General features: G+C 32.8%; 1 protein-coding gene across 1 annotated transcript in view; it reads left to right on the top strand.

The window, feature by feature from the left end:
- The window catches only part of LOC115212278 (osmotic avoidance abnormal protein 3-like), a 907318-nt gene that overhangs the window by 611053 nt on the left and 278115 nt on the right, over positions 1–18150 (top strand). The window contains exon 10 of the mRNA XM_036503083.1: positions 9136–9275. Within this exon, the coding sequence (XP_036358976.1) occupies positions 9136–9275 (140 nt within the window). The remainder of the gene's footprint in view (positions 1–9135; positions 9276–18150) is intronic.

The raw sequence follows: 18150 nt of genomic DNA, 5'->3' as shown, positions 1-18150 counted from the left end.
CGTGCTAGCGCGGAAAACGGACGTTAAACGATGATGATGATGATGATGATGATGATATGTGTGTGTGTCTGTGTGTGTGTGTGCATGTATGAGTGTGTATGTATATATATATAATATATATATATATATATGTGTGTGTGTGTGTGTGTGTGTGTGTGTGTGCATGTATGAGTGTGTATGTATATATATATATATATTTGAGTAGTTGAATGAATTATCTTATTAAGGATAATTCAAAGGATAACCGATACCTGGGTAGCAAATTCACATCAGAAAGAACACGGTTGAAGTTACATCCCTAGGGCATAGACTAGAACAAGTCGTTCAACTCCATTCTTTCATAAACTTATATATATATATATATATATATATATATATATATATGTTACATATATATATATGTTTGTGTGTGTGTGAGTGTATTTTTCAATGTGTACAAATAACATGGAAAAAATAAATAAATAGTTACCAGGGTAGCAAAAATTCACATAATTATCAAGGGTGTAACCGCCTACATATAAAGGTAGAAATTCCAGGGTTAAGTGAAGTGTTTTTGTATAACATTGATAAATAAATAAATGGAGTTAAGCACAGGTGTTATTCAAATCTTTATACTTCTGTCAAATGTTTTGAAGAAAACATTGGTATTATTCCAGAAGCAATAAAATGATGTAAAACAACATGATCTTCTCATCAGGGAAAAAAAAAAGAAACCAAACATGTCAATAAGACATTTTTAACAGAATCTGATGATGGCATATATAATGAAGAGAATTTTATCTAGGTCCTTTCCCTATGATAAAGGTAAATCTTTTTGTTCGCTCTGTAATGATGGACTGTATTTCATCCTGTTCTCAGAGAATCCTCTTGTAAACACATTTAAAGAATGTGTTTATCGTTGCAAGCATTGGCAAAAACATACCTTTAGTTCCTATAAATAATTTCTACCAAGCTATAGAACTTGACCTTTAACTGTCTTTTTATATTTCATTTCCACTAGGTATATCTATTTCCACACCTTTAGGCTTTATCCCTATTCGCCTATCACTCTATATTTCTCCACTATTAGTTTCCTGCTAATTTCTTTCTTTCTCCTCTTTGTCTTTCTATAAACTGCTTTTGACATATCTATTAACAGTTTATTTTTTTAAAAATTACTTGCCAGAGTTCCTTTCATCATATAAGCAGTCATCACATTCTGTTAAAATGTGGTTAGAGCATCAAGCTTATGATCATGAGGTTGTGAGTTCGATTCTTGAACCTGGCTGCAAAACACTTTAAAAGAATACCATATTTGCTGGTGTAGAAGATGCACTCTTGTGTATGACAACCCGCTACTTATTTTTGTGTAAAACAAATTTAACCTTTTAGTGTTCTGATTATTCTATCAAACATAATGCCTATTGATTCCCATTGATTTGAATTAATCATGCATTATCTCATATCTTCAAGATCTTGATGGTGTAATTAATGTAGAATAACATTGTAGGGTAGGTGTGAGAGCCTGGATCTGGTCAGTTTGAACATAAAGCAGATTAGCTATTTTGAGCAAAACACTTTATTTCATCTTGCTCCAGTTCACTCAGTTGTAGAAATGAGTTGTGACATCACTGGTGCCAAGCCTTTGCCTTTCCCTTGGATAACATTGGTGGTGGGGAGAGGGGAGGCTGGTATGCATAGGTGATTGCTGGTCTTCCATAAAAACAACCCTAGGTTGTGTGTTCACCAGTGAGTCAACTTTCTGCCCAAACTTGTACCCTGGAGAGGAACCTCTTAGGTGCACCCATGGTCATTCGTGACCAATGGAGTCAAGAGTATATATATATATATATATGTATTATGTATGTATACAAACACATACATATATATATATGTATGTGTTTGTGTGCATGTGATTTTGCATTCCCTTGCAATGCTTGGCAACCTGTATTAGTTTGTTTACATCCCCATAATTTAGTAGTTTGGCAAAAGAGATTCATAGGTGCATGAAACATTGGTTGGTTCAGCGCTATAGTAGAAAATACTTGCTCAAGATGCCATGCAGTGGGATTGAACCTGAAACCACATTGTTAGAAAGCAAATTTCTTGACCACTCAGCCACGGCTTCACTTGATTTCTGATTATAAATAAAAAAATATTTGGATAATATTAATAACATCAATGAAAAGCTAGAATTATCCATGCCACAATTAGCATGGAAAAGGTCGGTCCTGATGTTGACAATCACTAACTGTGAAATGGCAACTAATTACAAAATTATTTTCCCATTAGGATCAGAGACAATTAGAGTTTTTATTATTAAAGGTAAGGTTCCTTGGAGAGCTGGGCTATTGACAAAAAGGAAAAATATATAGATCTTTTAGTGTATACTGATCAGTGGAGCTTCATTTTCAGCCCTTTTGATACCAACTTGCCTAAGACTGATTGAGGTTTTATGATACAAGCTTCCTATTTAAAGTGATCTAAATTAAAATCTTCCATCAATATTTTACATTTATTTATGCTTCAAACACTAGGTTTATAATGACAAAATTATTTTACTAAATTCTTCATTCTTTTCGAAATCGATTGAAACAAAGGTAATGAATTTCAACAGAGATTTGGTTACAAAAGGGTTAAAGCAAACAGAAGGACAGCTTTGTATCATGCTGTTTCTTTTAACAGGAAATGGTTCCCATGCCTGTTAGGCTAACTATAACAGGTTTCACAGGGTCTTGGCAGTGAGTTTAATCTGTTCTATTCACTACCTGTAACTCCTTGTCATTAGAAAATAAAGAAAAAAAAAACAAAACAAAACAAAACAATATAAAATCTATTGGATATAAAATAGAATATCCTTTAAAAAAAACATAAAAAAGCAAACTTTATTTGAACTTACAAGAACTCCTCAAAATCATTGTCAGACAAACTAAAACCAATATTTAGCCACAATAAAACAGAATGATGCCTTATTGTGTGGACTTCCTTTGATTGCTGGGGCATCCTTTTAATTTTTCATAATAAAAATTGGCTTTGTTAGCAGGGAAGAAAAAACTCAGAGAATGCATTATTTTTTGAAGACTATTTTCATTAATTAATAAGTAAAATTAGATTTTTGAATTTATTAATTTGTCAATAGCCATAACATACTAATCATTATTGATACATTGCTAAATTTGTATGGGTTTGCAAAGATGATTTGTGGAATTAATCTTTTGTTTTTCTTTTTAGTTTTTTTTGCCCATGACCTTTTTGAAACATCCTTTTCATTTCTTTTTTAATCTGTAATTTATGATTCTTACATTCTTCAGTTGAAAAGATTACTTTTTATATTTATACATAGTTTATATATATATATAATGCAACTTATTTAACTTTTAAGAAAAGACAAGCAAAAAAACAATGACAAGCAAGAAAAAGAAGAAATAAAAAAAAGAAATGTGCTTGACTTTTATTTGTCTTTTTTTGTTTTCTTGGGATTTCTTTAATAGATAATTACTGATTGATTATACTGTAACTCTGTTGCTTCTTGTGAAGAATGTTTCATAAACAAAAATTCATAGCTTACAGCTTTCTCATATTAAGAATTTTATAACTCTCCTCACACATGCATGTAAGAATGTAGGCATATCTGTCTCTCCTTTTCTTTCATTCTACATACACACATGCACACGTACACACACATGCACATACATATAGGCACACACACATGCACATGTACACACACATGCACACATGAATATATGTATGTACATGTGTGTATGTGTATATGTGTGCATGAGTGTATAAACATGTGTGCGTATAAGCATGCACATATGTATATGTGTTTATGTGTGCATATATAAACAAATATATATATATATATATGCGTATAATTACTTACACATACACTCACACACACACACACACGTATACTATATGTATGTATACCTCAAGTGGGTGTGTGTACGTGTGTACATACACAAGTATATATGCATGTGATTACTTACACACACACACATACATATAAAATATGTATACATAAGTATACATTAAGTGTGTGTGTGTGCAAGCACTTGTGCACCTATACAGGTATATCTACCTTTGCTTAGGAATTTGTTTCTGTATATTTTACTTTTCATACTCTCATAAAAGCACACAATATATTTATTGCATAGGAAATCTGGCATATTAAACAAAACTGTAATACTTTTTTGTTAAAATTTTCTGAAAGGCACATAAGAAACAAGAAAAATTGGATATTGTTGTGGTGTATAATATGGAAAAAAAAAACCAAAAGAAAAAAAAAACAAACAAAAAACAAAACTGCTAATCATTCAGCAATCTTTTCTCAGCAGTTCTGGTTTTTATAGTCTTAAATAGATGAGAGATAAATCTCTCATCTATAAGGACAATGCTGGTTATCAACACTTAACAGAAAAAAAAGTCTTATAAAATTTTCTGATACCTAAGTGCACTGAAGACATAGATTAAAAAGTGTCTTGCTCAGAAATACAATAAATTTTAGCTTGTGTCTCAGGACCTGTAATTTTGTTCTTACATTTTTTTTATGGAGATTTAATTAACCTCTTGCAGTTGGAAAGCAGTACTGACCACATCGAAACACTGTGTGTGTGTGCGTGAGCAGTGTGATGTTTCACTCTGTGTAGCAGTGTGTTTTCAAATATACTACACTGAGAAGAATCTGGGAGTACACTGTAAAATTCCTTATACTCTTACTCTTTTACTCTTTTACTTGTTTCAGTCATTTGACTGCGGCCATGCTGGAGCACCGCCTTTAGTCGAGCATATCGACCCCGGGACTTATTCTTTGTAAGCCCAATACATATTCTATCAGTCTCTTTTGCCAAACCGCTAAGTGACGGGGACGTAAACACACCAGCATCGGTTGTCAAGCAATGCTAGAGGGACAAACACAGACACACAAACACATACACACACATACATATATATATACATATATACGACAGGCTTCTTTCAGTTTCCATCTACCAAATCCACTCACAAGGCATTGGTCGGCCCGGGGCTATAGCAGAAGACACTTGCCCAAGATTCCACACAGTGGGACTGAACCCGGAACCATGTGGTTGGTTAGCAAGCTACTTACAACACAGCCACTCCTGCACCTTATATGAAAAATTATGTAGTTACTGAATGGCCTAATACTGATACACAACACAGACTGTCAGTACTAAATCCACCTGCAAGGGGTTAATCATCAGTTAATAAAGCCTCTGTATTAATGTGTGATATCTATTTTCCAATAATTTTTGTGCATAAGCATATATAGCTGTGTATTTCAGTTCGCATTCAAATATAACTTTACATACATAAGTACATACACACATGCATACATACACACATACATACATACATGCATTCATGGATGTATACATGTCCATATGTATATATGTAAATTACAACACGGAAGACACAAATTAGCCATTCAAAGTCACACAAAAGCTGTTAACTTCAACACTTACTATTTAGTACCAAAGTTTTTGATGCCCTAACTGCAACCTGGTCACTCATGCAGTCTCACTGACACCAGATAATAAAGAATTGTGTGAAGTTTACAGTGTTCTTGTATTTTGGAATGGTCAGCGTGTGTCTTCCACACAATAATTACTTTAGTTTCAACACATGGTCTCAGATCAAACTGCTTGCCAGATTACATTTCCTGTGTGAGTGTGAGAGAGAATGAGATGACGAAAGAATAAGATAGTCATTTATTCCTTTGTTATCTCATGTTCTTATTATCACCCCCATACTCAGCTAATGTTTCATTCTGAAGCATGTGTATATTGAGTTCTACACCAATATATTAGTCTTGTAATGCCTAAGCAATTTCTACTCTTCTCCTCTGGAAGCTATCTACTCGCAATACCAGAGGGCACACACTCTCCTACCCTGATGTAACCTCCAGGGATACAGGCATCCAGCAATAGGACCTCCGTAATGCTATGATGGACCGTGAAGTCTGGCGTAGCATGGTAAATTCCATTGTCTCGACCACGGTCGAACAATGATGATGATGAAGCAAAATAGCTATTTATCTGTCTGTCTGTCTATCTATCTTCACCTCTATTCTATCTTTCTCCAGCCTAACCCGACTATTTCCACCCTCTTGTCAAAATATGAGTAGCCATGTAGCTTCTGTAAAGCAAGAAACTTGTTCTACCCACTTCTTTCATAATTTAACTGCTCATCTTTGTACAATAGACACAAAGCCTGAAATTTTTTTGGGGGGTGGGGTTGCTAGTCAGTTACATCAACTCCAGTGATCAAGTGATACTTATTTTATTAACTCTGAAAGAATGAATGGTAAAGTTGACCTCGGCAAAGCTTGAACTCATGAAATGTCAATAGACATTTTGTCCAGTGTGCTAATGATTCTGCCATCTCACTGCCTTAATAATAATAATAATGATAATAATAATAATAATGATGATAATAATAATAATAATAATAATAATAATAATAATAATAATGATAATAATAATAATAATAATAATGATAATAATAATAATAAGGATAATAATGATAATAATAATAATAATGATAATAATAATAATAATGATAATAATAATAATAATAATAATAATAACAATGATAATAATAATAATAATAATAATGATAATAATAATAATAAATAATAATATAATAATAATAATAATAATAATAATAATGAACTGACCAAAATAGACAGGAAAACAAGAAAAATAATGACAGGATCTAGATGCATCACCCAAAATCTGACATAGAAAGACTATATATACAACGTATAGAAGGTGGTAGAGGCCTTATACAGCTGGAAAACTACTATAAAATAACCACCATAGGACTGCAAATATCTACTTCAGAAGAAGGAAAACTGATCCAGATAGCGGCAAAACACGAGCAAAACAAAAAACTGTTCTCAGTATTTAAGGAAGCTGACAATACAACAAGAAATCATACCACCTAATAAACATGAAGAAGAAGAAGAAGAAAGAAACAACAACAGCTATAAAAAAAATGAAATCCAAACTAAAAATAGAACAGCAACGAACCATGATAAAATGATGGCAAGAAAAGCCCCTTCATGGTAAATACTGGACTAAACTAAACGCAAAAGAATAGACAAAAAAAATCCCAGCAATGGTTGAGAAGCTCAGGACTCAAAGCAGAAACAGAGGGATTTTTAATTGCAGCACAAGACCAAAGCCTCCCCACCAGAAATTACCAAAGACATGTAATGAAAAGAAATATTACAAGTAACTGCAGAATATGTGGAGATGGACAAGAAACAATAAATCATATTATCTCTAGCTGCCCAGTCCTGGCTAAGAAGGAATATATTCACAGACATGACAGAGTTGGAACTTACATACATTGGAAGCTATGCCAACATTATGGAATAACAACAGAAAAAAGATGGTATAGGCACACACCAGAAAAGGTCACAGAAAACGAGAAAGCAACCATACTCTGGGATGCCGATACACACAGATAGAGAAATTAAGGCCAACAGACCAGATATAGTTGTCAGAGACCATGAAGAAAAAAAATGCTTTCTAATTGATGTATCAGTACCGGCAGATGACAACGTGTCTCTAAAGAAATGGAGAAACTCTCAAAATACAAAGACCTGGAAATAGAGGTAACTAGAATGTGGAATCTGAAAACAGAAACAATTCCTATCATAGTAGGTGCATTAGGCATGATAAAAAAATATTCAGACAAATACATAACAAAAACACCAGGACTTACAAACACATATAACATACAGAAAATTGCACTACTAGGCACTGCACACATCCTACGCAGAACACTTTCCATACAATAACCATCAGAGCATCACAACAAATCACAGCACATACCCAAGGCACACAGAGCTGCGCTCGGTAGTGAAGTGAAAGCACGCTATAAAAATAAAAATAAAACTACTGAATAATATAATAATAATAATAATAATAATAATAATAATAATAATCCTTTTTATTTGAGGCACAAAGCCTCAGATTTGTTGGGAGGGACTAGTCAATTACATCGACCCTAGTGTTTCACTGGTACTTAACTTATCGACCCTGAAAGGAAAGGATGAAAGGCAACGTGGACCTCAGAACTCAGAACATATTGAGGGGTGAAATACTGCTAAACATTTTGCCTGGCATGCTAGCGATTCTGCCAGCTTGCTACCTTAATAATAATAATAATAATAATAATAAATAATAATAATAATAATAATAATAATAATAATAATAATTATAATAATAATAATAATAATAATAATAATAATAATAAGGATAAGGATAATGAATAGTAAGGCTGTTCTAAGTTAGACTGGGATGGGAACAGTAAGACACAGATCTCTATAGCAGTGCTAGAATAGAAATATTGGTAAAAATTATTTCATTACTGAATTCTACTTTAGGAAGTAAATGGATATTATGTTGGGCCAAAATTTTCTTTGTAACTTGTTAGAATTTATTTTATTTCTTTTTTCCTTGAAATTTTTGAATTAGTATTTTTTTTTGTCCAATGTACTGAACACCCAAATGAAAATCCTACTTTGAGCAAGAATCTGCCTCACTATTTATTAAAGTGCAATCTTTCTGAATTTATCAAATATTTATTAGTGCGTTGTTAATTGTTTGATGTATGAGGTAAACATTTCATGAATTGTTTATCCTAGTTGGCATGATAATTTCTTGTGTCAGCCTCATGTTATTGACCTTTAGATATAAAGTAATTCTTTATTATGAAGGTAACTTTTTAATGATAATTTCTAGTGGCTTTGTTTTCTTAAAACATGTCAAAAGTAAAAACACTGCTATGTAGCTTTTATTTTTATTTTTAAAAAGACTTACATATAAAACACAGTATTCCAAAGATTTCTCTTAAATTTGCATATATGTAACATTTATAAAGTTACATAAATAACTGTAAAGTTTCTTTTGGAATTACTAAATCAATAACTTTATTTGAAAAATTGAATTGAAGTTGAAATTAATTACAAACTATGCAGGTGTTATGCCGGGAGGTCATTCCCTAAATATAACCAATTACTTTGATGGTGAAGGGTCTTGAGCTTTTGCAATATGAATCACATCAGAGAAAAAGTTGCAAATTTCTCCAAAATTAGGTTTATAATTAAGGGTATTATCTTTGCAGAATGTTACGAGTTTAACTGAAGAAGAAGTTGTAAGCTCAGACCTAGGTAACATAGAAAATGTAACAGAAGAGCAAGAAATAAACAAGAATAATTTGGTTAATGAGGAAAACTCCAATGTTCAGCAGGAAGCCATGAAAAGGTAATTCCGATGTTTGTATTTTTTCATCTTTCTTTTGACTATATTAGTCAACTTTTCTCTTACCTCCTCAACTGAGATTTTTTGAAGTACCATGCATTGAGATGACTTTGTAAATATGAACTTACTTTGGAATATTATTATTACAACATCAAATTCCAAATTACTGTAATGCTTATTGGAGAGTTATAAAAAGAATTAGAATCTGTTGGAGCAAAGTATATTTCAAAGAAAAAAAAACTCGATATTTCTCAAAGTTTTTTCTATTTTGTGTTCTTGTAATTTTTTATATAATTTCAGTTCTGTTCAGAATGTTGTATTCTGTTATGATAATCAGTTATGTCAGCAATATTAGTCAGCACAATATGCACTTGTCACATTAATAAGCAAAAAAAAAAAAAAAAAAAGAAACATATCTATCCATATTTTGGCACATATTCACTGTGTACCCAAAGTAGTCATACTTAAGTAGTCATTGCTTCCCACCTTTATTTGGCCAGGTGCTACATTTTTTGATTATATGTTTTTTTGTTTTCATGTGGTTCATTCTGAATCCTAATGCTGAGCTCTAAGTGTTCAACTCTGTAAAATGTACCTATTTATAAGTAAAATATTCTAAATTGTTCTAAATTTACAATACTGTCTCTCATTAGAGTGATAAAATGTACCAAAGTGTTCCTACTTGCATCAACGTGTACTAGGCTGCTGTCTAGTGAACGTATTTCTTTGCCATGCCACGTTAACAGGTTATGAAACACTGTTCTTTTAGTTTTTACCTCAGCCAGTTGTGATGCTTCAATGCAGAAGGGAAGATTGTCAAACAACTGCTGGCTGTTTCCTGATTTGGAGGAACCACTTAATCACTTCAAAGGTACATTAGTTGGGAGGAACTAGCAAATGAAACTTTTTTGGCTGAGTAACAACTATTCTTCAATTTTGATACTAAAGTGAGAAGAATAGGAGTGTAATATCAATTTCAAGACATATGAGGAGGTGCTGAAAAGTTCCTGGCTTTGGGTAAAAGAAAATACAGGAAGATCTGTTAATTATGATTTTAATCAACATATTCTCCTCCCAGATTCACACACCTATTGTAGTGGTCCTTCACGTTTTCTAAGCCCTATAAAAGAATTCGTAATGTTGGGCCTCCAACCAAGCCAGGAACATTTCAGCACCCTCCCATATCATGGCCTATGGGGAAAAGAAAATTAGTACATCTTAGGGCAGTGATGGGAAACTATGATATATGTGAACTTTTAGGGGATATGCAATGAATTTTTGAAAAAAAAAAATGCTCTCCCTACAATATCCCGTAATAAAGACTCACTAAATTTCACAAAGAATTTTAGATGTTTAACACAGTCTCAAAATTTTGTATTTTTGGTGATACCTAACCATACAGTACTTTATATTACATCCTATGAATTAAAAGTTGCTTACAAATTAAGGAATTAGTCACTTACACATGTTAACATGATATGACAAGTACATATTTTTAAATTAAAAAAAAAAATTTTCTTCTTTTCCATACCTAATCATAATGGTATCAAATACTAATAACAAAAAGAAAGAAAGTAAATTATCATAAAAGAAAGTGAATAAAATTGTCAAGATTGATAGACTGAATAATATATCAGTATTGATAATGGTGATAAATGTCTTTGCGCATTGTTTAAGGAATTAGTTGCAGGTAGAACTTGGAATAGGTATTCTGACACTAAACACTAGTCATTCTTCCAAACCTGTTGCAGACCACAAACAATATATACCCCAACTGTTAAAGCAGAAATGCTGTCAGTTGGAGAACTTATTTAAATTCTTGACAGACTCTTCCCATTTAGCAGCTGCAAGTTTTAGCATTGTTGATCACAGGAAATCATTAAGTGATAGAGTTCATTAAAGAAGCTTATGTTAAATGTGCATCATTTATATTTGATGACTTCCATAATAATGACACTGTTATAAAGCGAGTGGATGAATGAGTTAGCAATACAGAAATACTACTTAGGAGAAAGTTATGAAATTGAATGCTGAAATAGTAAATCAAATTTTCAAACATTTAAATACCTGTTAGTTTTTGTCTGTATGTCTTGCTGAGATCACTGATATAACCTCAACAGCCCAATTAGCTGTTATCACACAACATTTTCACTGAGTTTCTCTTCATGGGAAGTTGATTAAGTGCGAGAATTTGCCTCAAAATATGTCAGAAAAAGATAAATAGGACTGTTTTGTTGTAGTGTTTTGAATAAGACAAATAAATTCATCAAAAATAGTTTCAAATATGAATGATGCTGCCCATAATGTTAAGTCAAAATGTTGATTTAGTAAAGCAATTTACAGAAGCTGCTGGTCATCTTGTATTATACATTAGAAAGTACCATGTACAAAATATGCCTTAAAAATATCAATGCCATGATGAGAGCTGTGACACAGGTAATCAATTTGACAGATTCCAGCATTTTTGCATAATTGATAATGTGTTTCCAAATGAAAGTGAATCAGTTTATTATTGTTTAGTAATATACACTGGTTGAGTCATTGCCAAGAACTTGAACAGTTTATGAAATACTTAAGTGAAATCAGAATTTTTTAGATGTGGGAGGCACAGTGCAAAGTTTTCCACAGCTAAAGTATTTTGTTTGGCTATGTAAACTTGGCTTTTCACTAAATTTTCATTGCATTTTGATGAACTTAATACTAAGTTGAAAGAATTTGGGAAATCTATTAATCTGATCAAGAGTTTGGGGAGTAAATTTGATATATTTCAATGTGGTTTAGAGATAATAAATTTCAATTACCCTTCTAAAGAGAAGAAATTTGTTGAAGAAACTAGCTGTAAGATTTTTGTACAATACATAAATACCTCTCTTCCTCTGGCTGGGTAACCACGTACCTCCTCTGAAGCAAGACATCTGTTTCTGTCTCTCTGTCACACTCTAACCTTTCATCATCTGTCACAAGATCACATCCGCCGATGTCCCTTCCTCTTTCAAAGATTTCTTGTCTTGTAAAGTTACTTGGTGATCTTACCAGTGCAGGTACCACTTAAAAAGCACCCAATCCACATTGTAAAATGGCTAGCATTTGAAAGGGCATTCAACTGTAAAAACCTTGCCAAAACTGACCTTGCCTGTGCAAGTGCCATGTAAAATGCAATCAGCCCACTCTATGGAGTGGTTGGTGTTAGGAAGAACATCCATCCATAAAAACCATGCCAAAACAGACACAGAAGCATGGTGAAGGCTCCTACCTGGCCAGCTTCTGTCAAACCATTAAGCTACTTTTGAGAAATCCATTTCAAGTTGTCAACCTTCATTGTTTTAATTTGACAGAGAGATCCATAGTTCTTAATCTTTGAAATGATTCAAAATACAAGGATGTTTAGATCTAAGTATAATAAAACATGTTTGTTATATATTCTGTTTTGATTATTTTACATCTGTTTCCAAAGAAAACAGGGGTTAAATTAATTGCAATATTTTGTAGTGTAAGTACTTCAGTACTTGTAGTATAAGTACTCCAGAACTAAACAAGTTCCTTTGTTTAGTTGCCATGTAAAAATAGTAACTAGCATTTAGATATCTAGATAAACTGAGGAGATAAACATTGTAAAGTAAAAGAAGCTTGTGTGCTGTGATGAGCAATGAATTCTGACATTATATGGTATTTCTTACTCTTTAATTGCTTTCGATATACAAAATACTTTTAAGCTCTATTTTTACGGAACTGATAGTTCATGTTATCTTCAAAAAAACAGTAATCCAGTGAATTCAACAGTGTAGTTACAGGATTTATTTTCATAAATATAGAATCTCTACAAATTGTTACTTGTAGCCTCATTTCTTAAGCAACTCGGATTAAAGTTGACAATTGAGATTCTACAGAATTGGGGTTAAGTTTCTGGTTTGATTTTAGGATTATTGAAGTTCCACTTTCCTTTTAAAACTTCTTCTAATGTTTATACTTATTTTGAGATTGGTTGATAAAAAAAAAGCTGAAAGGAAATATGTAGAACTGTTTGTGAACAAAAATATATATTTGGTATAGATTCTAGACATTTCTACACAGAGACTTTATAATCACAGAGATCTGGAATGGTGAAGCTATATGTATATATATATATATATATATATATATATATAGAGAGAGAGAGAGAGAGAGAAAGAGAGAGCTTTCAATTTAGCACAGACATCCAAAATAAGTAATTAGTGGGATTAAATGTTGAAGTGAATCTAACGGTTTTTGTGTGTTTCTTAAATGGCTTATAAGCATCTTCCATGCTGCAATTGTTTTCATTCCAGCACACGATCTCAGATCAGGTCACTTGCTATGCAAGTACATCTCCATAAAAAAGAAGTGTTGTTTTCATTCCAACTGTGGTGAGTTTGTAGAGATGGCAGAGCATCAGACTAAATAGCATTTCATTTTACTCCTCGCTCTTTACTGTTAGAACAAATTTTATTGAAGTCAATTTCCTCTTTTATCAAGTTTATTACTTGATGAAATAAGTACGAGTAGTCTACCAAAATTGATGCAATCAATTTTAGTTTTACTTTATGATTATGATTTTGTGTTGGAATTTATCCATTTTCTACTCTTAGGTTTACTGAGCAAAATACATTTATCTAAATATGATGGGAATCAATAAATATTATGTATTTATAATGTTGCTGTGTTGTGCTATCTGCTGCTGTTTGTTAACCTGATCAAAAATCTATTTGGTTAGTGGTTAGCAATAGAAAGGACATCTGGCTATAAAATAATTGCTTCACTAAATAAATCATCATATGTATAGTGGAGTGAATATGAAATGAGAAAAGAAATCATCATCATCATCATCATCATCATTTAGCGTCCGCTTTCCATGCTAGCATGGGTTGGATGGTTCAACTGGGGTCCGTGAAGCTAGAAGGCTGCATCAGGCCCAGTCTGATCTGGCAGTGTTTCTACGGCTGGATGCCCTTCCTAACGCCAACCACTCTGTGAGTGTAGTGGGTGCTTTTTACCCACACAGTGGGTGCTTTTACCCGCACAGGTGCCAGACGGAGCTGGCAAACAGCCACGGACGGATGGTGCTTTTTACGTGCCACCAGCACGGGGTCCAGGCGAAGCTGGCAACGGCCACAAACGGATTAAATGAAGTATCAAATTACCAAAATACTCCTGTAGATCAAAAATTTCCTGTGTAAATGGGTATAACTTGGCAATTTTGTTTTTTTAAAATCAAATATCAACACCCAGACTTGATGCTGTGTTTGTGTGCTAGCAACTCTAACTTCGTAACTGTTGAGTATTTTGAATGTTCAAGTAATGAACCAGAGAGTGAATTTTTATTGTTTTACTTTGGTGTGTGTAGCTTATCATAACGAATATAAAATTTATCACCTCAAGTCATAAGATTGCTGCTATTGTTGATGAATGAAAATTTTGCCAAACAACTTAACAGTATTCTTAATTCAGTGAATGTTAATAAGTTTTATCTAAAGAGGACAATGACTAATTACTTGTTTGCTTTTCTTTGCACAAAGTCTTCCAGAAACCTTAATCCGGTTATAAATAGCTAGCTAAGACTATTTGTTATAGAGAACATGAACAAATTTTTTGACATTGATATTTATTTCGCATGCTGCTAATGACATTTTGAATTCTTAAATTGAAAGAAATTACAACTTGGGCTACGTTTTTCCACTCACCTTGCCATTGTTTCCAGTTATTTTTTTCTTCATTTCCCTCCTTTCCTCTTACCCCTCCTTCCTTTCTGAAATATTAATTATGCAAAACAAAAATTTCAACCTGCAATCAAATTCATAATTCCTGTGATGCTGGATTAATTTACTAGAAATAGATTATAGTTTCTTTAACGAAATTATGATTATAAAGAAAGTTAAAAAAAAAATCAAATCAAACAGTAACAGTCAGAGAAATGATAGATATGTGAGGGATAATGTTGTTGAGTGAAACTGTTTAATGTTACGATGTGAGAATATTATTACTTTTTCTAATGAAAAGACATTGTAAGATTTATGTTTCTTTTGTTTTCCCTGATTTGTTTTAGTTTAGCTTTTGTATCTGCAGTCAAGACAACAAATTGCCTCATTAATACGACAAGACTATCAACAGCCAGTCCCTAAGCCAGTGATAATACCATGCAGAGATGATTAAAGGTTATTTATATTACAAAGGATATGTATTTCATCAAAGTTTTACAGAGGATTGTATATGTCCAGAGGTGGGGAGGAGAATAGTTGATTTATTTTTTTTTTAGCTGAAGCCTGTTATCATGATGAGGTTTTGTTGATTGAACTATGTGGCTGAGAATATAATGCTATTTTACAATAATCAATCCACTTTCTATTTGAGTCTGGCAGTTTCACATCTCATTATTATTGTCATCATTGGCAACAGCTAAAAGTATATTAGTTACTTTGGCCATTTTCTTTCCCTCATAAAGTTAGAGTAGCAAATATAATAAATGTGCACTCTTTTAGAAATATGTTCAGCACCTGTAGAGGACCAAATGGAATTATTTGTGGGTGTTAAAAAATTCTTCAAGATGGTGTCCCTGCATGGCTGCAGTCTAATGACTGAAACAAGTAAAAGATGAAAGATTATATTATTTGTAACTATATAAAATGAAGAAGCCTCCTGCAAACTAAGGAGTGGTGATTCCTGAATTTCCTTGTATATGGAATTTCTACTTTGTTCAGAGAAGTGGTACATAATTCTGTTTTATAACAAAAGAAGTAAATGCTATTGTGTCATCTGTTACTCCGTAACATTTGTCCTGAATGGAATAGCTCTGATAAAATTATTTGAATAAAAAGTCTCTTACTAAGAGGTGCAGGCATGGCTGTGTGGTAAGAAGCTTGGTTCCCAACCACATGGTCCTGGGTGCAGTTCCACTGTGTGGTACCTTGGGCAAGTGTCTTTGACTATTGCCCTGGGCCAATCAGAATCTTGTGAGTGGATTTTGTTGACAGAAGCTGAAAGATATATATCATTATATATATATAGGTGCAGGAGTGACTGTGTGGTAAGAAGTTTGCTTCCCAACCACATGGTTCCAGGTTCAGTCCCACTACATGGCACCTTGGGCAAGTGTCTCCTACTATAGCTTCAGAAGACAAACCAAAGCCTTGCAAGTGGATATGGTAGGCAGAAACTGAAAGAAGCCCAGCCTATATATATATATATATATATATATATATATATATGTGTGTGTGTGTGTGTGTATATATATATGTATGTATGTGTGTGTGTGTGCATGTGTGCATGCGTGCATGCGTGTGTGTGTGTGTTTGCGTGCATCCGATTGTGTGTGTGTGTATCTATAAATATAAAAAATGGAACAAAAATTCAATAGGAGACAATGAAACATTCAGACAGATAAATGATACAAAGGTGGACAGGAGAAACAACAATTAGAAGGACAGGCAAAAAAAGACAGGTCATTCATGGCCTTCTTTCCTCAGTCAAGTACCAGAAGTCATATATATGTTTGTGCATGTGAGTGTTACTGTCTCTTTTCCATGACATTTCATGATAGTTGCAAATTAGTGTCATTATCATGTAAAACAGTTTCATTTCCAAACTTCTGTTAAAATATTTCTGGTCACGGAGAAATGCCTTATTTGAAAACAGGTCAGGTTTGGTGACAGAACGGGCATCCAACTGTAGAAAATCTGCCACAGCAAATTCTGTCTGATACATGTAAACATGGAAATGCAGACATGACAATGATGATGTTGATATTGATAACCAAGATTAATGAAATGTTATTCTATATCTTAAGCAGAGACGAAGCTCCAGATAACCAAAATAGTTTTAGTGTGTTAAGAGAAGGCTCTTTGGTTATTGTATTTTTGAAGTAGCCACGTTTGATATTTGCCAATTAATTATCATTATAATATACTTATTTCTTTATTGCCCACAAGGGGCTAAACATAGAAGGGACAAACAAGGACAGAGAAAGGGATTAAGTCAATTACATCGACCCCAGTGCGTATCAACCCTGAAAGAATGAAAGGCAAAGTCGACCTTGGTGGAATTTGAACTCAGAATGTAACGGCAGACAAAATACTGCCAAGCATTTCGCCTGGCATGCTAACGTTTCTATCAATTCACCGCCTTATCATTATAATATACTGCAACTCAGTTGATGTTGGTGATCAAATTACAAGAGTGGGACAAGTGTCTCCAGTGATAACAGTAACTAGCCAAATAGAGAAGAAAATGAATATTTAAAAAAAATGTTTAGGTGTTTATTAACTGGAAAAATAACTAGAAAATTTGACTTAACCAAAATTCAAAAGTTATGTGTTTTATCTCATGATTTCAGATTAAGTTTCTTATCAAAGTTATCCAAGAGATGAATGATTATCTAATGTTGATTAAACAGTAATAATAGAATCTGATGAAAATAGACCATGATGCGTAGGGAGCTGATATTTCAGGTTTAGAGAGATTGGAGTGGGTCAAGAGTTATTTTAAAAGGAAAAAATCATCTATTTTCTTTCTGTTTTTTGTTCTGCTTTGTTAAGCTAGGCTTCAGTTAGTTTAGAAAAATATGGTAAAGTAAAATTCCAAAATTATCTCCACATTCAACATTTATTTTAATATTTTATAAGATAATCTGAATTTTGCCTTTATATTTTGGTAAAAAAAAAAGAAAAAAGTGAGACATTAGAATATATAAATTTATTTATCTGTACATAATTTATTACTTTAAAAGTAAAAATATTTGGATTACATTTGAACCATCTTCATAGATCTTTGATAAAGCCAAAATATTGAAATGGCTCCCATTTTGAAGCATGTTCATAGATGTATGCATGCATATACATACATACATACATACATACATACATACATACAT

Source organism: Octopus sinensis, linkage group LG5, assembly GCF_006345805.1.
Source record: "Octopus sinensis linkage group LG5, ASM634580v1, whole genome shotgun sequence".
Classification (NCBI taxonomy): Eukaryota; Metazoa; Mollusca; class Cephalopoda; order Octopoda; family Octopodidae; genus Octopus; species Octopus sinensis.
Note: the sequence above shows the minus strand (reverse complement) of the source record. Positions and strands in the feature narration are given on the sequence as shown.